Source organism: Gobio gobio, assembly GCF_949357685.1.
Source record: "Gobio gobio genome assembly, chromosome: 14".
Classification (NCBI taxonomy): domain Eukaryota; kingdom Metazoa; phylum Chordata; class Actinopteri; order Cypriniformes; family Gobionidae; genus Gobio; species Gobio gobio.
In genome coordinates, this window is record NC_137107.1 from 3,347,131 (window position 1) to 3,372,951 (window position 25,821).

General features: G+C 32.1%; 1 protein-coding gene across 16 annotated transcripts in view; it reads left to right on the plus strand.

The window, feature by feature from the left end:
- Positions 1 to 25,821, plus strand: part of rapgef6 (Rap guanine nucleotide exchange factor (GEF) 6) — a 221,757-nt gene that overhangs the window by 17,485 nt on the left and 178,451 nt on the right. For 13 of the 16 annotated variants that reach the window (XM_079834252.1, XM_079834254.1, XM_079834255.1 and 10 more), the window contains exons 2-4: positions 58 to 128; positions 666 to 722; positions 4,329 to 4,412. In XM_079834252.1, coding sequence (XP_079690378.1) covers positions 58 to 128; positions 666 to 722; positions 4,329 to 4,412 — 212 coding nt within the window. Of the gene's footprint in view, positions 1 to 57; positions 129 to 665; positions 723 to 4,328; positions 4,413 to 13,522; positions 14,012 to 14,303; positions 14,357 to 25,821 lie in introns of those variants that run through there. The other 3 variants (XM_079834247.1, XM_079834245.1, XM_079834246.1) reach the window with 3 other exon arrangements.

A 25,821-nucleotide genomic window follows, 5' to 3' on the forward strand; every position in this document is an offset into this window, starting at 1 on the left:
AGTGTGTGGCTCACTGATGTGTGTGTGTGTGTGTGTGTGTGTGTGTGTCTCCTCTAGGACCTGAACACCATCTACGCTCATCTGTACCACATGGACGTGCTGTCTCACCTCAGAGAACATCAGCTCAGGTCAGACTGGAGGGTTTTGACTGTGTAAAGTCTCTTCTGCACACACACACACACACACACACACACACACACACACACACACACACACACACACACACACACACACACACACACACACACACACACACACACACACACACACACACACACACACACACACACACACACACACACACACACACACTCCAGTGTAGATCAGCTGTTCTCTATGTGAATATACAGTAAAGTGTCATTTATTCCTGTGATCAAATCATCATTACGCAGTCTTCAGTGTCACATGACCCTTCACTAATCATTCTCATATGAGGATCTGATGATCAACACACAGTTATGATTATTATCAGTGTTGAAACAGTTCATATTTGTGTGGAAACCGTCATACACTTTATTTTTTAGGATTTTTTGATGAATAGAAAGATCAAAAGAACAGCATTTTAAGTGGTTTTTCTGTCACTTTTGATCATTTTAACGCATCCTTGATGAATAAAAGTGTTAATTTCCTCTGTGAACGTGTGTGTGTGTGTGTGTGTGTTCCAGGTCCATGTGCATGACGGCCAGATATGAGTGGTATGATGCCAGCCACGTTCTCTTCTAGTAAGTAAAACTAGGGATGCACTGAGACGAAGATTCTTAGCCGAAGCGAATAATAATAAAAATACAATTATAAAACTTAAAGGCACAGTATGTAAGTTTGTCTGCTAGAAGTCGCTCATTCAAAACAAAGGCTTGATGATGCCTTGATTTCGCTGAACCATGGGAGTTGTTGTATCATAATCCAACAGGACTCAGAAATCATGTTCATGGATGAGCTGACGTATTACAGATTTATTAACATGACTGAAGTATGGACAGGGCGGAAAAAAAATCGAGCGTTTAAAGCGAAATAAACGCGCGTTCAAGACACGCCAGCCGCTTTCAGCTGTGTTTATGAAACACAACCATGCCTCTCGTTTACATTTAAAAAAATATTAAACACATTAATATGTGGTTCAAGTCAAGTCAACTTTATTTATATAGCGCTTTTTACAATGCTGATTGTTTCAAAGTGTTAAAGCGATAGTTCACCCAAAAATGAACATTAGCCCATGATTTCCTCTCCTTCAAGTCATCCGAGGTGTGTGTGACATTCTTCTCTCAGACGAATAAAATCTGAGTTATATTGCACAAGTCCAGACTAATCCAAGCTTTAGAATTTGATTTATAGTTGCTCTGTTTTTGAAGTCCATAAAAAGTGCATCTGTGCGTCATATAACTGCTCCAGCGGCTCTGGGGTGTTAATAAAGGCCTTCTGAAGCGAATCAATGCGCTTGTGTATGAAAAATATCCATATTTAAAACTTTACCAAGTAAACTTTGGCCTCCGCCTTCTGTGTAAAAGTGTTGAATGTTGAAAGTGAAACTCCAGATGTGTGTGTGACGTCATGACCTGAGCGTTAGTCTTTCCATCCGCAGGGGAACTTTCAACACTTCTTCCATAAACTGAACAGGGAAGCCGGTCAGACGAAAGTTTACTTGATAAAGTTTTAAATATGGATATTTTTCTTACTCAAACGCATTGATTCGCTTCAGAAGGCCTTTATTAACACCCCAGAGCCACTGGAGCAGTTATATGACGCACAGATGCACTTTTTATGGACTTCAAAAACCGAGCAACTATTACTGCTATTATAATGCTTGGATTAGCCTGAACTAGGGCTGCGCAATATATCGAAATTATCGAAATATCGCAAATGTACATATCGCAATATGCATATCGCAAGGGCACGCAATATGCAAATGATTTGAATATGCTACATCAACATAATGAAAAGTGTACGTTTTAGTTTGACGCATATAGCAGAGAATAGACTGAGCACACGACTGTTACTCATGTGACTTGCTTGACGTTAAAAAAAGTTATTAAACGCAATAACTTGCGAAAAAACAACTTCTTGCAGTCTCGCGCTGTCTGACAAACACACACACACACACACACACACACACACCGAAACGTGCGCACAAGCCGTTCTTTTTCGTGTCTTGACACAAATGATATCATTCTGTTTTTAAATATTTTTTTTTATGTAATTTAAATAGATTTTACACACTTAAAGCAATATCGTATCGCATATCGAATATCGCATTATTTAACAAGGATATCGCATATCGCATTTTTCTTCAATATCGCACAGCCCAAGTCTGGACTTTTGTAATATAACTCAGATTTTATTCGTCTGAGAGAATGTCACACACACCTCGGATGACTTGAGGGAGAGTAAATCATGGGCTAATTTTCATTTTTATCTAATAATTAGATTTATTTGGATATTTAGTTTGTCCCCAACTGAGCAAGCCAACTTGTTCAGACAAGTGTGCATATGATTATCACTGTAATAAAATTAAATATGACATAAAACCCAACCCAGCCTCTTTTTGTTAAATGTCAGTTTATGTGTGATCAATAATAGCCATTATAAAAGGTATAAGAAGCTATACAGGAAATAAAGCAAACAATTCAGTCAAACATATAAAGTCAGCGCTAGTAGGCTACAAAAGTAAAGTTAAATAGCCTGGCAAAAAAAAGTAATGAAACTTCACTTTGCCCAAAAACACCAGATCACATGTGAGAGGAGCTCTCTTTATAAATAAACCACGATTTGAGCTTTAAACTACTACATTCCCACCTGAAAAACTCTTAAAACTACATTTTGTGACACAATAATTTAAGTAGTATTTTTAAATTACGCTGGGTTTCTCGTCCGCTATTGACTTGCCATTAGTTTATCACCACATGACCGCAGCGAGCCGGCTCCTGATTGGTTAACACGCCGCGAATTGACAGCAAAGTTCAGTTTTTTCAACTCGGCCGTCAGACGCGAATTCACTTCAAACGCGTGAATGTACAAAAAGAGTCACTCGCGCATTCACGCGTTTGAAGCGAATGAGGCGAAATCGTGTCCACCTCGCCGCGCTAAAAGCGTCTATCGCGCCTTTACATTGACTTAACACTAGAACCACCAGGGGGCGCTGTTTACCGAAAACCACCAGCGGGTAAAATTGACCCAAGCAGATTATTACTGTATTGATACGGCTAAAAAACGTGATATATCACTGTATTATGCCACGGTCTTCACAAAGTAGTGTATCGAGTCATGAAATGATTATGTTTAGTCATCAACTGTGTTTTTGTCCGGTTGTTTTATGCTATTTTAAGCAGATACACTAATCACTTTTTGGTGACTATAGGCTAAACCTGCAACGACGACGAGAATTAGAGGGAAATAAATACATATTTGGGTGGTGTAATATTATAATAAAATGCAATTAATCCCATATTAAGATAACCCATGTTATTTAAATTACTAAAATACCATAAATAGACAATAAAGAGCTGTAATAATTCACAGCACTGCATGATGTATGACAACTCACGATAAGGATAACACATGCACAGTTTGACCTAATTAATTATTCATTTGTATAGTTATATCATGTATAATTTTAATAAGAGAACAACACCAATAAACTTGGGATAATCATGAAAATTGTTTTATTCATTCCATCAAATCAGATTTTTGTTTTCAGGAAACGGGCAGACTTGAATAAATCGCAACACAGAAGCAAACAATACTCAATACAAAATTGCAAAACAAAAATTTATAATTAATCCAAAGTTTGAACATTTATAAATAGGCTAAAACATCAAGCCGAAGCGTTGCTCAAACACAGCGCGAAAATAGAGGATTTAAACAGGGGTAAATTTGACCCGCTGGCGCTTATAGATATAAATGCCCCGTTTTATCGAAACAATTTTTAACAACAGGGGATTGTAAATAACACAGTTTTAGTAAAAGTCAGTGACTGGGAGACTTGGACATTTTATTGGAAATCTGTTATGTACATATGAAAAACATAACTGTGTTGAGCTGGAGAATAATGATCAGTTTCTGTCCATTAATGATCCAAACAGTGTTAAAATTGATCATTTCTCTGGATTTAAACATTCTTGGAAACATTTGGGATTATATACACAAGTCGACAAAATGTATAACACCGATCTAGTGGATATTTGAATCCAGAAATCTTACACATTGTGCCTTTAAACGTACTATGCTCAAAGCAGCATTTCTTATTTTGAAATTGAAGTACTAAAACAATATTAAATCTGCATGATGATCTGTTGATATGAGCGCTGATGTGTGTGTGTGTGTGTGTGTTGCAGTGCTGACAGCATCTCCACCTGCTGGTTCGTCCTGCTCTCCGGCTCAGTGCTCGTCAAGGAGCACATGTATCTGGCACGATGCTGGTATGTACCGCACACACGCACACGCGTGTGTGTGTGTGTGTGTGTGTGTGTTATTGGACAAATTAAGTCATGCATGTGTTTTTTATTTTTTATTTTTATTGACAAAAAACAGCAAAATACAAAACTCTCGTAGGGGAAAGAGAGTAAACACATACATGGAATTACAAATGTAGTCAAAATACAAAAGTTAATAATTAAACAGAAAACAACAACAGAACAAAAAAGAAAAAAAAAGAAGAAGAAAAAGAAAGGGGGCTATTTATAAACAAAAGTCATTGTCAAAAAGGCTATTTTTTTTCTTTTTTCCCCCTTTTCATTTTTTTCTCTTTTTTTGATTTTATACACACAATTCTGACTTTATAAACACAATTCTGACTTTATACATGCAATTCTGACTATATCTCAATTCTGACTTTATATCTCTCAATTCTGACTTTATACACGCAATTCTGACTTTATACACATAATTCTGACTTTATACACATAATTCTGACTTTATACACACAATTCTGACTTTATATCACACAATTCTGACTTTATAAACACAATTCTGACTTTATACACACAGTTCAAATCTGACTATCACACAATTCTGACTATATCTCAATTCTGACTTTATACACGCAATTCTGACTTTATACACACAATTCTGACTTTATACACATAATTCTGACTTTATACATGCAATTCTGACTATATCTCAATTCTGACTTTATACACACAATTCTGACTTTATACACACAATTCTGACTTTATACATGCAATTCTGACTATATCTCAATTCTGACTTTATATCTCTCAATTCTGACTTTATACACGCAATTCTGACTTTATACACATAATTCTGACTTTATACACACAATTCTGACTTTATACACACAATTCTGACTTTATACATGCAATTCTGACTATATCTCAATTCTGACTTTATATCTCTCAATTCTGACTTTATACACGCAATTCTGACTTTATACACACAATTCTGACTTTATACATGCAATTCTGACTATATCTCAATTCTGACTTTATATCTCTCAATTCTGACTTTATACACACAATTCTGACTTTATACATGCAATTCTGACTATATCTCAATTCTGACTTTATATCTCTCAATTCTGACTTTATACACGCAATTCTGACTATATCTCAATTCTGACTTTATATCTCTCAATTCTGACTTTATACACACAATTCTGACTTTATACATGCAATTCTGACTTTATACACACAATTCTGACTTTATACATGCAATTCTGACTTTATACACACAATTCTGACTTTATACATGCAATTCTGACTATATCTCAATTCTGACTTTATATCTCTCAATTCTGACTTTATACACGCAATTCTGACTTTATACACACAATTCTGACTTTATACACGCAATTCTGACTTTATACACATAATTCTGACTTTATACACACAATTCTGACTTTATACACACAATTCTGACTTTATACACACAATTCTGACTTTATATCACACAATTCTGACTTAATACACATAATTCTGACTTTATACACACAATTCTGACTTTATACACACAATTCTGACTTTATACACACAATTCTGACTTTATATCACACAATTCTGACTTTATACACACAATTCTGACTTTATACACATAATTCTGACTTTATATCACACAATTCTGACTTTATACACATAATTCTGACTTTATACACGCAATTCTGACTTTATACACACAATTCTGACTTTATATCACACAATTCTGACTTTATACATGCAATTCTGACTTTATACACACAATTCTGACTTTATACACGCAATTCTGACTTTATATCTCTCAATTCTGACTTTATACACGCAATTCTGACTTTATACACACAATTCTGACTTTATATCACACAATTCTGACTTTATACATGCAATTCTGACTTTATATCTCTCAATTCTGACTTTATACACGCAATTCTGACTTTATATCTCTCAATTCTGACTTTATATCACACAATTCTGACTTTATACACACAATTCTGACTTTATATCACACAATTCTGACTTTATACATGCAATTCTGACTTTATACACACAATTCTGACTTTATACACGCAATTCTGACTTTATATCTCTCAATTCTGACTTTATATCTCTCAATTCTGACTTTATATCACACAATTCTGACTTTATACACACAATTCTGACTTTATATCACACAATTCTGACTTTATACATGCAATTCTGACTTTATACACGCAATTCTGACTTTATATCTCTCAATTCTGACTTTATATCTCTCAATTCTGACTTTATATCACACAATTCTGACTTTATACACACAGTTCAAATCTGACTATCACACAATTCTGACTTTATACACGCAATTCTGACTTTATACACACAATTCTGACTTTATATCACACAATTCTGACTTTATACACACAATTCTGACTTTATACACATAATTCTGACTTTATATCACACAATTCTGACTTTATACACATAATTCTGACTTTATACACGCAATTCTGACTTTATACACACAATTCTGACTTTATATCACACAATTCTGACTTTATACATGCAATTCTGACTTTATACACACAATTCTGACTTTATACACGCAATTCTGACTTTATATCTCTCAATTCTGACTTTATACACGCAATTCTGACTTTATACACACAATTCTGACTTTATACACGCAATTCTGACTTTATATCTCTCAATTCTGACTTTATACACGCAATTCTGACTTTATATCTCTCAATTCTGACTTTATATCACACAATTCTGACTTTATACACACAATTCTGACTTTATATCACACAATTCTGACTTTATACATGCAATTCTGACTTTATACACACAATTCTGACTTTATACACGCAATTCTGACTTTATATCTCTCAATTCTGACTTTATATCTCTCAATTCTGACTTTTTATCACACAATTCTGACTTTATACACACAATTCTGACTTTATATCACACAATTCTGACTTTATACATGCAATTCTGACTTTATACACACAATTCTGACTTTATACACGCAATTCTGACTTTATATCTCTCAATTCTGACTTTATATATCTCAATTCTGACTTTATATCACACAATTCTGACTTTATACACACAGTTCAAATCTGACTATCACACAATTCTGACTTTATACACGCAATTCTGACTTTATACACACAATTCTGGCTTTATATCTCTCAATTCTGACTTTATATCACACAATTCAAATCTGACTATCACACAATTCTGACTTTATACAAACAATTCTGACTTTATACACATAATTCTGACTTTATACAAACAATTCTGACTTTATACACATAATTCTGACTTTATACACATAATTCTGACTTTATAAACACAATTCTGACTTTATACACACATTCTGACTTTATACACACATTCTGACTTTATACACACATTCTGACTTTATACACACAAGTCATGCATGTTATGATGTCATGGAACTGGTATGTGTGTGTGTGTGTTTAGGAGGAGTTTCACTTCCTCAACATGCCTCTCGTTTCTCTTTCCTCATTCCTCTTAATTGTTCAGAAAAATCATGTTAGCTAGGACTATATCCCGCAGGCTAACTGTTCACCGCCACTACAGCGCTAGGCTAGGCTAATCTGCTGTATCTTCCAGTTCAGCGCTGGTCTAAAGGGGCGGATCCAGAGCAGGGCCATGCACAGACATTTGGAGGGCAGTGGCCCAAACCAAAAAAGGGGCACTGGGGTGGGGGGGCATTGGGGGCGAGGATTGGGTGCTTGTCCATACAAATTATCCTTCTTACTCTTACTAGTCAGTCAAAACAGTTTTGATCTAACTCTGTGTCTATCGAAATAGTGATATATGATATTGTATTATGTCGAATATCAAAGTTTTTGTGTCTATTTGTTAATGAAGGACTTGTGGACACAATGTTTTTGGCTTTGTGGAGTAAATGTTATAGCTTTTATTTTGAAGAAAAAAGATTAAATTAGACTCTTGGGGTAAGATGACCCAGCCATATTTGGCACAGAAGGCCCCAAGTGGCATGCTGTTATTGTTTTTAAATTGAATACTTATTGTAATTAACAGGGCTATTATTTAATATTTTCATGAGTTAGATGTACATTTCAGGCTTCTTCACTTTCATTAAAACTATAGGTTAATTGAGTGATTTCTATTATGACAAAATCTATTATGTTTTTTTTATTATGACATATCTTCAATTAAAATATGGGCAAGTAAATATTGATATGCTTGTACATAAGTCATAAAAAAATACCTTTCAGATGATTATCTTTTACTGGGATTCAGAATTTTCTTTGATCAGTTATTCGATTATTCTACTAAATTGTCAAAATAAAATTAAGTAGAATATTTTTAGTATTTTACATTATGACACGGAAGATGTATAGCCTAAATTGTAATAAAAATGATATCAAAAGTAATTTATACATTCTGCAACAGTTTATGGGTTATTATATGAAATTAGGCCTATATATATTCTACAAAGTGTGCCATCAACAACAAAGTTGATGTTATTTATATTAGATCAAACTTAATTAGACAAGAATTATAATTATTTTCCAAGAACGTGTATTTTGTGCAAGTTGTTAGCACTATTAGAAGATCAGGAGCAAAATAATACTGACAGAAACACAAAAACAAACGACCAATTCCGCGGATTGTAAGTTTGGCTGGAATAACGACTCTTTCTCTTCCTGCCCTTCTGAACGCGAGCCGTAATGCTTAAAAACAACCTGTAAATGCCCAACATAATGTCACTTGGAGCATTTATGTCATAAAGGGGTCATGAAATGTAGTTTCAGAATTTTCTCAAGCTCCAAAAAAAGCATTTTCTGTTCTCATTTTCACTCTCTGTGACTCGATTTGAGGGGCGTGACCTCTTGCAGAAACTGCTGTGATTGGCTAACTTCCACGCCCTCCTTTACAGCATGTCATGTGTTTTGATACTCGAGCTGGGATTAAAGCGGTGTGTGTTTGAGTCAATCACAGCAGACGGAATTTAAACAACCGGGTATGTAGTGGTTTTATTAGCAACACTCAAACACTGATACACTTGGTGTCAAGAGCATTAAATGCTGGTTTGATGTGTATTACTAACACACTGTAACACCGGACACGAGTGATTAAAAATAACACACAATGCTTGGCACTTGGCAATAAAAGATAAGAGATAAAGAGACGGAGACATGTCAATGAACATCCAGGTACTTTAAAAGTAGGAAGGCAGTAGGGATGCAACAATACAGTTAGTCCATGGTTCAATACACACCTCGGTTTTTAACCACGGTTTTCGGTTCGATTTTTAAGCGACAGGAACAGAAAGAGGTTAAAGAGAAAAAAACTATTTTTTAATTGCAATACTCTTTCTTTATTTTACTTAAAAGAATTGAAAAACCTTACTTAAACTTAAAACTTTACTTAAAAAAAAACCTTGTACACATTCCTAGTGTATAGTATAATATAAAATAAATATATATAAAGATTTACACTGGCAGCTCAGAGCTGTACAGCTGCATTTAAGTATGAAATTGAATGAATAAATGTAAAAACAAAACGCTTCACAGACTTCACTATAAAATATACATTGATTCTCATTAAAGCTGCTGTATTAAAGTTTTTCAGTCAAGAGCAGAGAGTGATTTTCTCTTTGTCTTTTGTTGTTGTATTAACATTAAAGGGATAGTTCACTCAAAACTGAAAATTCTGTCATCAAGAAATGAACACAGGTTTGGAACAACATTAGAGTGAGTAAATAATGACATAATTTTAGAGGTGAACTGTCCCTTTAAGGCAAGCGTGTTCACTATAGGCTGCGCCGCTGTCAATTAAAGACCTGCACGCATCTAATATACGACACACACCGATTTTACTTTCACTTTAGACATAACTGACTGTGTTTATGTTAACCTTGTGTGTATTTGACAGTATTAGCGCAGTAAGACGACTACTTAGTCCAGTAATCACGTGTTTGACAGGCGTTTAGTGTGCGCGCTCTGAAAAGCGCATGTTAAAACCATGCATAAGCACCCAAATGAAATGTTTAACCGGCAAGGCTGTAAAAAGCATGCATATAATGAACTTTGGTGATTGTGAATAACTCTAGTGTTCTGTGAGTATAACTCCACCAGTAACCTGTGATGTGAATGTATGTCGCGTTGTTCAGTATTGGGATGGAGGCAAATTACAGAATTTGTAGAAAAATTATTAATTCAATGCAAAACCGAGGAAACCGCAATTCACAAGCGCGTATTGAACCGTGAATCCCGTACCGAACGGTTCAATATTATATTGAGAATTGTGGCATCTCTAGAAGGCAGGGTCTGTTTCCTGCACACGTGGATAAACTACAACAGATAAACACATCAGCTGTGTGGACGCCAACTAATCGCTAACTGTTCTCGGTTTTAATTGATACTGATATTAGAGCCCGACCGATATTTCCAAATTTTCCAAACTATCGGTATCGGCTGTTTATGATGGCCGATAAATTAATATTTAAAAAAATAATAAAAACGGACGAAACACCACTCAACCACATTATGAGTGTTGGCGTTTCATAGTTTGTCCACCAGAGGGCGCTCTACAACGTGCAGGTTGGCAACACCAGCTGATCCAGCGAACATTCACAACAGATCATCCGTGAAGTGCATATATTAATACTATATAGATTTTTTGTTTTGTTTTTGTGTTTTCGTCCAAAGGACTTTAAGTTTAAATCTTAAGTATGTATTTTTATAAATTTTATTTATCAGAACTTTAATATATTTTTATGCTCCTCTGTTCTGTTGTAACAATAAAACAAACAAGTTTATTTTTAAACTGCATTATCATGTTATATTAGAGAGGCTGAGGGATCATGAATAACTACAAATAAGGGAAATCTGTTTAAGTTTTTTACGTGTTTCTGTATATATCGGCCGATATATCGGATTTTTAAATCATCAAATATTGTATCGGTATCAGCCTTAAAAATCCTTTATCGGTCGGGCTCTAACTGATATGGATTTTTATCCTCAATATCTTTTCATCTTTGCTTTTTTCTGTTTCTGCCTGAACGTCACGTTATTTGTAGCGCAGCATCCACAATCTCAGGAAGATTTGCTTAACTGTCACCTTTAATATGGCACTTTAACTTGAGTAAACAATTAATAAACTTTAAACTTTTGGCGCTCTTGTGTCCTGACAGATGCTCATTCAGCATTTAAAACCGCTTAAGAACAATCATGTCAAATTTACCTCAGAAAAGCCATTCAATGCTCATAAACTAGTTAGTCAGCTAGAAAGATAACTATAGAAAGGGGCATTTTGCTAAATATATGCACTATATTACATAATCCTTATATTTTTACTTCAACTATTGTCTTTGTGAGAAAGAATGGAAGAAGCTAACAATGAGATTCAACGTTTAACATTAATGTTTAGCACTCTTATGGAAATATGATAATATTTTTTAATTATAACTTAAATCTGATTAATTTTCAAATTGTTTGTTATAAATCAACATCTCAGGAAAATGTTATGGGGTTTCTAATCAAAATATGACTTTCTGTTACAAAACACGGCATTGATTTCATACATGTCCACTTAAATCATGTTTATCAGGCATTTTGGAGACATAACAAGTGAATGGGGAAAGAAATTACATATCAATATTCCTATGAAATATTAGATATTATAATGAAAATGTTGCCAATTATTGCTCCCATTATTACACTTCTTTTTTCATTACATGTTGCACCAAGAACACATTAATATGCGTTGTATTGAATGGGAAAATCCAAGTATGGCAATTTTACTCACGTATTTCATAAAGTAAAATCATTTATCAATGCATTCCGTTATATCTTTCATAACATAGTTCAGAATCATCTTGTTTAAAAAAATCCTGAAACCTAAAAATGTATTGGTGAATTAAAAATAAATCCCATTGTTTTTGCCTATACATGCAATTTCATGTCATTTTATGTTTTAAACAATTCAGTCCTGGTGTCAACTACAGAGGATATATCATAACATATGCATAAAATATCATTTTTTAATTTTTTTCATTTGTTTCTTATGCTCTAAACAATATAATGACATGAAAAAATACTAAATTCAAAACACTTTTTTTTTCTTCTGGGTCCCAGGAGGATATAGGAGCTTAAAGTCAGCGTGAAACGGAAGACGCGATTGCTCTTTTTCCCCCTATTGTGATGTATATCCGAGTGAAACGGCTTCTGAAATTAGAAAAAATAGGGCGGGGCTTGATTTCGTCTTTAGGGATTTGATTGGAAGTTGGGCGTTCTTAACAAAATGGAGGAAATGAGACGGACCGCGTAAGCCCCGCCCTCGCGCCATAGCACATGACAGGAAGAGAAGCAAAGGTTAACGTATTTTATTAAAGATTATGAAGACACATGAAGTTAAAAATGTATTTCATACATTTACACAGCAAAAAATGCTTTTCTTACTTAGTATTTTTGTCTTGTTTTCAGTCCAAATATCTAAAAAATCTTACATTAAGAAGCATTTACTAGACAAGCAAAAGTTTTTGTCTTGTTTTGGGGGAAAATTAATAACTTAAAATAATCTTAAAATAAGCAGAATAATCTGCCAATGGAGTAAGCAAAATAATCTTGTTTTCTGTTTGAATTAAGATTTTTTTGCTTACCCCATTGGCAGATTATTTAGCTAATTTTAAGCAAAAACTTGAGTTCTTTCCCCCAAAACAAGACAATAATTTTTATTTGGCTAGTAAATGCTTCTTGTTTTGAGATTTTTTTTAGATATTTGGACTGAAAACAAGTCAAAAATACTAAGTAAGAAAAGCATTTTTTGCCGTGTATAATAAACACTACAATATTGATTTCATGGCGACTTTAATTCACATATTCAGAATTGATATTCAAATCAACTCTAGTGTGAATTCATAAGAAGGCCCTGAAATGCGTTTATGAAGCCTCGTGGCTGCATGTTTGTTTTCGTTGTGGGTGTGTCTTGTCCTGAAACGTAAAGGGATGTGTGTGTGTGTGTGTGTCTGTGTGTGTGTGTTTGCTGACCTCCACGGGGGCCAGTCGGAAAGAGGAATGCGGAACTCGTGTCGCTAGAGTTTTCCAGCTGTGTGTGTGTGTGTGTGTGTGTCGTGAACGCATGCAGACGGGAAGCAGCCCTCACTCCTGTCTCACACACACACACACACACACACACACACACACACACACACACACACACACACACACACACACACACACACACACACACACGCACGTTAATACCACAGTGGAGAACTGGGAAGTTGGCTCATTTCCTTTCAGGATTTCGCACTCTTTCTTTCACGTTTGGAGGTTTTGGAGCATTTCTCTGAAGTAAGACGCCGTTCCTCATCAGGAGAATCTGGGCGATCTTGTACAGGTGGGAATATTTCAGATGCTTTGAACTGGTTTGGTGGCATTGTTTGGAAGTAGCTTGAAGCCGTTGGTGACTCCAGCCATGGATGAGCAGCTTTCGCCGGAGGACATTGGGCTCCTGTAGCAGCACGTTTGTTCTTAAGGACACCTGGAGGTGTGAGCTTTCATCCGTTTGCTCTGGGATCATGTCGCGTGTTTCATCTCACTGTGAGTAGCTTTTCTATGACGTGTGTGTGTGTGTGTGTGTGTTGTGGCTCACGTGCCGAGTTGTTATAACAGCACAATCCCAGGTTTGTGGGCTCAGTGTCAGCACTTTGTTTTGTCATGGAGACACGTTTTTGTCATCAATGGCCCGTGTTTTCAACATCCCCAGTTTCAGGAAGTTCTGCTCAGACTCTCACTTCTTCTTCGCACGTTCAGCTCGTGCATGTGCTCATGTAGTTACTAAACAGATGACTCTCTTGTTCTAGCATGATCTAACAGATCTAGGTTTGCACATTTTGGCCATGGGTGTTTTCTTTCAAGTCCCTCCTGATCTTTTGGCCTGTCCAGGTAAGTGTGTGGAGGACCGTATGGTTCGTTTTATTTTTTACAGAGAATCGTTACACCCCTAATTAGAACTATACATACCTGCAAACTAGTCGCTTTTCGCCGTTTTGAATCAAAATATGTCATTTATGCGAGTTGTGTAGATTCGTTGGGTTGGTTGGTGAAGTTGAAAGTAGTGTTAGACCGATATATCGGGCCGATATTTGTGATTTTTACGTGTAACGCCGATATATCGGGCCGATATTTGCGATTTTTATGTGTATCGGCCGGCCGATATTTGTGATTTTTACACGTATCGGCCGGCGATATATCGGCCGATATTTGCGATTTTTACGTGTATCGGCAAGGCTGCTGCGTTCGCCGATATTTTTTCCCTGCATTATTTCCAGACAGGCGTCCACAGGGCAGCTCTCACCGTCTTCAAACTCTCTCGCTCTCCCTCGCACATATTAATCAAAATCAATTGAGAATTGACACGATGGTAAAAGGTGGAAAGACTGAAGTTTCACGTGGAGCATTGGGAGATTTCTCCTGAATTACCGCTGGTGTTGCTCTACAAGAGATTAAGTGAAGTGCACCTACACTCTAAACAATGCTGGGTTAAGAATAACCCAAGTTGGGTTGAAAATGGACTAACCCATCAATTGGGTTGTTTTAAGCAAACATTTAACCCAACCGCTGGGTCAAAACAACCCAGTTGATGGGTTAGTCCATATTCAACCCAACTTGGGTTATTTTTAACCCAGCATTTTTTAGAGTGTAGCCATTAAATGACTAGGTTGTGAATAGTTGTTAAATGAAGTATAGTGCAGTCAGTGTGCACTTTATTATGCTGCTCGCTTGTTGAGACTGTGCGCAATAGTGTCATTATTTTATTTATGCTTAAATATTTATTTTCAGAATTTATTTTCAACACTGAACTCTTTTTTTTCTTGTTCTACCTCGCCTGTTTTTACTATTTGTTAAATATTGTTTTTTTTAGTTCAATAAATGTTCCTTTTTTAAATTGTAAATTTTAAATTGATATCATCATGATCATTGTGTCATTTTTATGTTGTAAATAAGGGAGCAAAAGCAGTATCGGCTCCAAATATAGGCTCAAGAGAATCGGCAGCTCGTATCTGATATTGTAATATCATAATCTGATATTACTCTTATAATCTGCTATTACTCTTATAATCTACTCTTATAATCTACTATTACTCTTATAATCTGATATTACTCTTATAATCTGATATTACTCTTATAATCTGATATTACTCTTATAATCTACTCTTATAATCTACTATTACTCTTATAATCTGATATTACTCTTATAATCTGATATTACTCTTATAATCTACTATTACTCTTATAATCTGATATTACTCTTATAATCTACTATTACTCTTATAATCTGATATTACTCTTATAATCTGCTATTACTCTTATAATCTGCTATTACTCTTATAATCTGATATTATTCTTATAATCTGATATTACTCTTATAATCTGCTATTACTCTTATAATCTGATATTACTCTTATAATCTGCTATTACTCTTATAATCTGATATTATTCTTATAATCTGATATTACTCTTATAATCTGATATTACTCTTATAATCTACTATTACTCTTATAATCTGATATTACTCTTATAATCTACTATTACTCTTATAATCTGATATTACTCTTATAATCTGATATTACTCTTATAATCTGCTATTACTCTTTTAATCTGCTATTACTCTTTTAATCTGATATTACTCTTATAATCTGATATTACTCTTATAATCTGATATTACTCTTTTAATCTGATATTACTCTTATAATCTGCTATTACTCTTTTAATCTGATATTACTCTTATAATCTGACATTACTCTTATAATCTGATATTACTCTTATAATCTGATATTACTCTTATAATCTGCTATTACTCTTATAATCTACTCTTATAATCTACTATTACTCTTATAATCTGATATTACTCTTATAATCTGATATTACTCTTATAATCTGCTATTACTCTTATAATCTACTCTTATAATCTACTATTACTCTTATAATCTGATATTACTCTTATAATCTGATATTACTCTTATAATCTGCTATTACTCTTATAATCTGCTATTACTCTTTTAATCTGCTATTACTCTTTTAATCTGATATTACTCTTTTAATCTGATATTACTCTTTTAATCTGATATTACTCTTTTAATCTGATATTACTCTTATAATCTGATATTACTCTTATAATCTGATATTACACTTATAATCTGCTATTACTCTTATAATCTGATATTACTCTTATAATCTGCTATTACTCTTATAATCTGCTATTACTCTTATAATCCTGCTATTACTCTTATAATCTGCTATTACTCTTTTAATCTGATATTACTCTTATAATCTGCTATTACTCTTTTAATCTGATATTACTCTTATAATCTGATATTACACTTATAATCTGCTATTACTCTTATAATCTGATATTACTCTTATAATCTGCTATTACTCTTATAATCTGATATTACTCTTATAATCTGCTATTACACTTATAATCTGCTATTACTCTTATAATCTGATATTACTCTTATAATCTGATATTACACTTATAATCTGCTATTACTCTTTTAATCTGATATTACTCTTATAATCTGATAATACACTTATAATCTGCTATTACTCTTATAATCTGCTATTACTCTTATAATCTGCTATTACTCTTATAATCTGCTATTACTCTTATAATCTGATATTACTCTTATAATCTGATATTACTCTTATAATCTGATATTACTCTTATAATCTGATATTACACTTATAATCTGCTATTACTCTTATAATCTGATATTACTCTTATAATCTGCTATTACTCTTATAATCTGCTATTACTCTTTTAATCTGATATTACTCTTATAATCTGATATTACTCTTTTAATCTGCTATTACTCTTTATAATCTGATATTACTCTTATAATCTGCTATTACTCTTATAATCTGATATTACTCTTATAATCTGATATTACTCTTATAATCGGCTATTACTCTTATAATCGGCTATTACTCTTATAATCTGATATTATTCTTATAATCTGATATTACTCTGATAATCTGATATTACTCGTATAATCTGCTATTACTCTTATAATCTGCTATTACTCTTATAATCTGATATTACTCTTATAATCTGATATATATTACTCTTATAATCTGCTATTACTCTTATAATCTGCTATTACTCTTATAATCTGATATTACTCTTTATAATCTGATATTATTCTTATAATCTGATATTACTCTTATAATCTGATATTACTCTTATAATCTGCTATTACTCTTATAATCTGATATTACTCTGATAATCTGATATTACTCTTATAATCTGCTATTACTCTTATAATCTGATATTACTCTTATAATCTGCTATTACGCTTATAATCTGATATTACTCTTATAATCTGATATATATTACACTTATAATCTGCTATTACTCTTATAATCTGATATTACTCTTATAATCTGAAATTACTCTTATAATCTGCTATTACTCTTATAATCTGCTATTACTCTTATAATTTGATATTACTCTTATAATCTGATATTACTCTTATAATCTGCTATTACTCTTACAATCTGCTATTACTCTTATAATCTGCTATTACTCTTATAATCTGCTATTACTCTTATAATCTGATATTACTCTTATAATCTGCTATTACTCTTATAATTTGATATTACTCTTATAATCTGATATTACTCTTATAATCTGCTATTACTCTTATAATCTGCTATTACTCTTATAATCTGCTATTACTCTTATAATCTGCTATTACTCTTATAATCTGCTATTACTCTTATAATCTGATATTACTCTTATAATCCTGCTATTACTCTTACAATCTGCTATTACTCTTATAATCTGATATTACTCTTACAATCTGATATTACTCTTATAATCTGATATTACTCTTATAATCTGATATTACTCTTATAATCTGATATTACTCTTATAATCTGCTATTACTCTTATAATCTGCTATTACTCTTATAATCTGATATTACTCTTATAATCCTGCTATTACTCTTACAATCTGATATTACTCTTATAATCTGATATTACTCTTATAATCCTGCTATTACTCTTATAATCTGCTATTACTCTTATAATCTGCTATTACTCTTATAATCTGATATTACTCTTATAATCTGCTATTACTCTTATAATCTGATATTACTCTTATAATATGATATTACTCTTATAATCTGATATTACTCTTATAATATGATATTACTCTTATAATCTGATATTATTCTTATAATCTGATATTACTCTTTATAATCTGATATTATTCTTATAATCTGATATTACTCTTTATAATCTGATATTATTCTTATAATCTGATATTACTCTTTATAATCTGATATTATTCTTATAATCCTGCTATTACTCTTATAATCTGATATTACTCTTATAATCTGCTATTACTCTTATAATCTGCTATTACTCTTATAATCTGACATTACTCTTTATAATCTGACATTACTCTTATAATCTGCTATTACTCTTATAATCTGACATTACTCTTATAATCTGCTATTACTCTTATAATCTGACATTACTCTTTATAATCTGATATTATTCTTATAATCTGATATTACTCTTTATAATCTGATATTACTCTTATAATCTGACATTACTCTTTATAATCTGATATTATTCTTATAATCCTGCTATTACTCTTATAATCTGATATTACTCTTATAATCTGCTATTACTCTTATAATCTGCTATTACTCTTATAATCTGACATTACTCTTTATAATCTGACATTACTCTTATAATCTGCTATTACTCTTATAATCTGACATTACTCTTATAATCTGCTATTACTCTTATAATCTGACATTACTCTTTATAATCTGATATTATTCTTATAATCTGATATTACTCTTTATAATCTGCTATTACTCTTATAATCTGACATTACTCTTTATAATCTGACATTACTCTTATAATCTGCTATTACTCTTATAATCTGACATTACTCTTATAATCTGCTATTACTCTTATAATCTGACATTACTCTTTATAATCTGATATTATTCTTATAATCTGATATTACTCTTTATAATCTGATATTACTCTTATAATCTGATATTACTCTTATAATATGATATTATTCTTATAATCTGATATTATTCTTATAATCTGATATTATTCTTATAATCTGATATTATTCTTATAATCTGATATTACTCTTATAATCTGATATTATTCTTATAATCTGATATTATTCTTATAATCTGATATTACTCTTTATAATCTGATATTATTCTTATAATCTGATATTACTCTTATAATCTGATATTACTCTTATAATCTGCTATTACTCTTATAATCTGATATTACTCTTATAATCTGATATTACTCTTATAAATCTGATATATATTAGTCTTATAATCTGATATTACTCTTATAATCTGATATTAGTCTTATAATCTGATATTACTCTTATAAATCTGATATTACTCTTTATAATCTGATATTATTCTTATAATCTGATATTATTCTTATAATCTGATATTACTCTTATAAATCTGATATTACTCTTTATAATCTGATATTATTCTTATAATCTGATATTATTCTTATAATCTGATATTACTCTTATAATCTGATATTATTCTTATAATCTGATATTACTCTTATAATCTGATATTACTCTTATAATCTGATATTACTCTTATAATCTGCTATTACTCTTATAATCTGCTATTACTCTTATAATTTGATATTACTCTTATAATCTGATATTACTCTTATAATCTGCTATTACTCTTACAATCTGCTATTACTCTTATAATCTGCTATTACTCTTATAATCTGCTATTACTCTTATAATCTGATATTACTCTTATAATCTGCTATTACTCTTATAATTTGATATTACTCTTATAATCTGATATTACTCTTATAATCTGCTATTACTCTTACAATCTGATATTACTCTTATAATCTGATATTACTCTTATAATCTGATATTACTCTTATAATCTGCTATTACTCTTATAATCTGCTATTACTCTTATAATCTGATATTACTCTTATAATCCTGCTATTACTCTTACAATCTGATATTACTCTTATAATCTGATATTACTCTTATAATCCTGCTATTACTCTTATAATCTGCTATTACTCTTATAATCTGCTATTACTCTTATAATCTGATATTACTCTTATAATCTGCTATTACTCTTATAATCTGATATTACTCTTATAATATGATATTACTCTTATAATCTGATATTACTCTTATAATATGATATTACTCTTATAATTTGATATTATTCTTATAATCTGATATTACTCTTTATAATCTGATATTATTCTTATAATCTGATATTACTCTTTATAATCTGATATTATTCTTATAATCTGATATTACTCTTTATAATCTGATATTATTCTTATAATCCTGCTATTACTCTTATAATCTGATATTACTCTTATAATCTGCTATTACTCTTATAATCTGCTATTACTCTTATAATCTGACATTACTCTTTATAATCTGACATTACTCTTATAATCTGCTATTACTCTTATAATCTGACATTACTCTTATAATCTGCTATTACTCTTATAATCTGACATTACTCTTTATAATCTGATATTATTCTTATAATCTGATATTACTCTTTATAATCTGATATTACTCTTATAATCTGATATTACTCTTATAATCTGATATTACTCTTATAATATGATATTATTCTTATAATCTGATATTATTCTTATAATCTGATATTATTCTTATAATCTGATATTACTCTTATAATCTGATATTATTCTTATAATCTGATATTATTCTTATAATCTGATATTACTCTTTATAATCTGATATTATTCTTATAATCTGATATTACTCTTATAATCTGATATTACTCTTATAATCTGCTATTACTCTTATAATCTGATATTACTCTTATAATCTGATATTACTCTTATAAATCTGATATATATTAGTCTTATAATCTGATATTACTCTTATAATCTGATATTACTCTTATAATCTGATATTAGTCTTATAATCTGATATTACTCTTATAAATCTGATATTACTCTTTATAATCTGATATTATTCTTATAATCTGATATTATTCTTATAATCTGATATTACTCTTATAAATCTGATATTACTCTTTATAATCTGATATTATTCTTATAATCTGATATTATTCTTATAATCTGATATTACTCTTATAATCTGATATTATTCTTATAATCTGATATTACTCTTATAATCTGATATTACTCTTATAATCTGATATTACTCTTATAATCTGATATTACTCTTATAATCTGATATTACTCTTATAATCTGCTATTACTCTTATAATCTGATATATATTACTCTTATAATCTGATATTACTCTTATAATCTGATATTACTCTTATAATCTGCTATTACTCTTATAATCTGCTATTACTCTTATAATCTGACATTACTCTTATAATCTGCTATTACTCTGATAATCTGATATTACTCTTATAATCTGATATTACTCTTATAATCTGATATTACTCTTTTAATCTGATATTACTCTTATAATCTGCTATTACTCTTATAATCTGCTATTACTCTTTTAATCTGATATTACTCTTATAATCTGCTATTACTCTTATAATCTGATATTACTCTTATAATCTGCTATTACTCTTTTAATCTGATATTACTCTTATAATCTGATATTCTCTTATAATCTGATATTACTCTTATAATCTGATATTATTCTTATAATCTGATATTACTCTTATAATCTGATATTATTCTTATAATCTGATATTACTCTTTATAATCTGATATTATTCTTATAATCTGCTATTACTCTTATAATCTGATATTATTCTTATAATCTGCTATTACTCTTATAATCTGATATTACTCTTATAATCTGATATTCTCTTATAATCTGATATTATTCTTATAATCTGATATTACTCTTATAATCTGATGTTACTCTTATAATCTGATATTACTCTTATAATCTGATATTACTCTTATAATCTGATATTACTCTTATAATCTGCTATTACTCTTTTAATCTGATATTCTCTTATAATCTGATATTCTCTTATAATCTGATATTACTCTTATAATCTGATATTACTCTTATAATCTGATATTATTCTTATAATCTGATATTACTCTTATAATCTGATATTATTCTTATAATCTGATATTACTCTTTATAATCTGATATTATTCTTATAATCTGATATTACTCTTATAATCTGATATTACTCTTATAATCTGATATTACTCTTTATAATCTGATATTATTCTTATAATCTGATATTATTCTTATAATCTGATATTACTCTTATAATCTGATATTATTCTTATAATCTGATATTACTCTTTATAATCTGATATTATTCTTATAATCTGATATTACTCTTATAATCTGATATTATTCTTATAATCTGATATTACTCTTTATAATCTGATATTATTCTTATAATCTGATATTACTCTTATAATCTGATATTACTCTTATAATCTGATATTACTCTTTATAATCTGATATTATTCTTATAATCTGATATTACTCTTATAATCTGATATTATTCTTATAATCTGATATTACTCTTATAATCTGATATTACTCTATTTGCTTGTTATTTATTAAATCCAAACAATTGGCTGACGAAACCTTGATTAAAATTAAGATACAATTCATACAAAACAAAATTCATTTTAAAGAAGGGCTTTCTACAAAACAAAACTTAATATTAAACAAAATATAATAACCACCAAAATAATTTCTGACCCACTCGCATCTTTGCACTTTTCATAATCAGATGAAATTTTAAAATAACATTATAATATTTAAACGTAAATATTAAACAAAATACATTGTTTAATGGCTACAACAAGTAGGCCTTTAGTACAGATGCTTGTCATGCATAGAGTGGATTATTGAGCTGAGCGTCACACCCGCTTCACTCATTACAGGCTTGTTCTCAGAACGCCCATGTATTAAAAAATGGTTGGGTTTAAATCGGGCTCGGGCTCATAATTACAGTTAATGTGTCGGGCTTGGGTCGGTTGGGGCTTGATTTATTCGAGCCCGATCTAAGCTCTAGATGAGGTCCAGGGCAGAGAGGAGTGAGTGAGCTGATATTGCAGTACTTGTGCTGGTCCACTGGGAGGAGAGCATGAGCTCCTGACAGCTTCTCTCTTCCGTCTCACTGGAGTGTGAAGAGATGTCAAAGCAAGCCTGACCTCTGACCCCGTCTGGCTCTCGTCTGCACTGCGCCGTGATCTGAGAGAGGAAACTGAAAGTCCATTTCATGGCAGCACTGATTGAGTGTTTGATGCTGCAGTCTTCATGATGGCCACAGCCTCAGCCGTAGAGGAGTGTCTTTGGCTTCTGATGCCACGCTGTGGGCTGGTGAAATGTCAGCATGTGTCTGAGATGAAGTGAATGTATCAGTGCAGGAGGTTCATTTTAATAAGATGTTGAACAGCACCGGTGCGCTTTCGTTCCTCCCTAAAAGCCCAAACTTAAAGGGTTAGTTCACCCAAAAATGTAAATTCTGTCATTAATTCCTCCCCCTCATGTGGTTGGACACCCGTCAGACCTCCGTTCATCTTCAGACACAAATGAAGATATTTTAGTGTAAAGCTGATGCTGAGAAAGGCTTCAGATAGGCCTCCATTGGCATTCAGTACATTCACACTCACAAGACCCATAAAAGGCACTAAAAACGTCGTTACAAAGTCCATCTCACCACAGTGACTCTACAATAATTTTACGATGCGACGACAATAGTTTTTGTGCGCAAAAAAAATCAAAATAACACCTTTATCCAGCTTGTTCTTGTCTTCCGTGTGTGTCTCCACAACGCATGCGTGAGAATATGAGCAGATCCGGCGTTCGGACACATGACCCAGAAGAGATTTGTTCACGAGCAGAGGAAGATGCGCGTGTCTAAGCTGTTGAATTCTACATTGATCGTGCTTTAGGTCTCGGCGTAGTTCTCAAAATGGGGCTTAAGTGTGTATTTCATGGATTCCCGAACCCCGGCGCTACATCATATTCTCACGCATGCGTCGTGGAGACACACACGGAAGACAAGAACAAGCTGGATAAAGGTGTTATTTAGATTTTTTTTTGCGCACAAAAACTATTGTCGTCGCATCGTAAAATTATTGTAGAGCCACTGTGGTGAGATGGACTTTGTAACGACGTTTTTAGTGCCTTTTATGGGTCTTGTGAGTGTAAATGTACTGAATGCCAATGGAGGCCTATCTGAAGCCTTTCTCAGCATCAGCTTTACACTAAAATATCTTCATTTGTGTCTGAAGATGAACGGAGGTCTGACGGGTGTCCAACCACATGAGGGTGAGGAATTAATGACACAATTTACATTTTTGGGTGAACTAGCCCTTTAACATTAAATCAGCTGAATAAAAGAGTGATGTAAAATGCAGTCTACTGTTGCTAAACCTCGGGTTGTGCTTGTTATTAAAGGTCCCGTTTTTCGTGTTTTTTGAAGCTTTGATTGTGTTTACAGTGTGCAATATAACTGTTCATGTTTCGCGTGTAAAAACACAGCATTTTTCACACAATTGACTGATCTGTATACCGCTGTCTTCACTGTCCTCAAAACGGCCTGATGATTTCCTCGTGCTATGAAGTCCTTCCAGAAATACGTATCGAGTTCTGATTGGGCCAGCGGTTCCCGTGTTGTGATTGGGAAATCTGCAAAAACACAAATTCACAGAAAAATTCTAAAACTTTATAATAAATAGTCTTTGAGATTTTTTTAAATATATATTCAAATCCATAAAAAAAAATCATTAAGTGTGTTCAAAACAGAACTAGTGAATTCTCCATAAAGACCTCTAGTGGTTACACACATGGTTGCAGGATTTCTGAAATAATTCCAAAAGAGGCGCTAATCTGCCTTCAGAAAAAAATATTTTGAAAATTTCTACATTTATATCAAGGTCTGGTCCTAGAACATAAACACAAAGTAAAACGAACTTTCTATCACACACACACACACACACACACACACACACACACACACACACACACACACACACACACACACACACACACACACACACACACACACACACACACACACACACACACACACACACACACACACAGGTGTCTGGAGCATTTTTTTAATTTTGGCAATGAATGGCAAAATGTAAAAAATGCACTTTGTTTGAAAAAAAAATTCAACTAAATCCAGTATAAATCTGAAAATGTCTACATTTATATCAAGGTCTGGTCCTAGAGCATAAACACAAAGTGGAACGAACTTTCTGTCTCACACACACACACACACACACACACACACACACACACACACACACACACACACACACACACACACACACACACACACACACACACACACACACACACACACACACACACACACACACACAAAC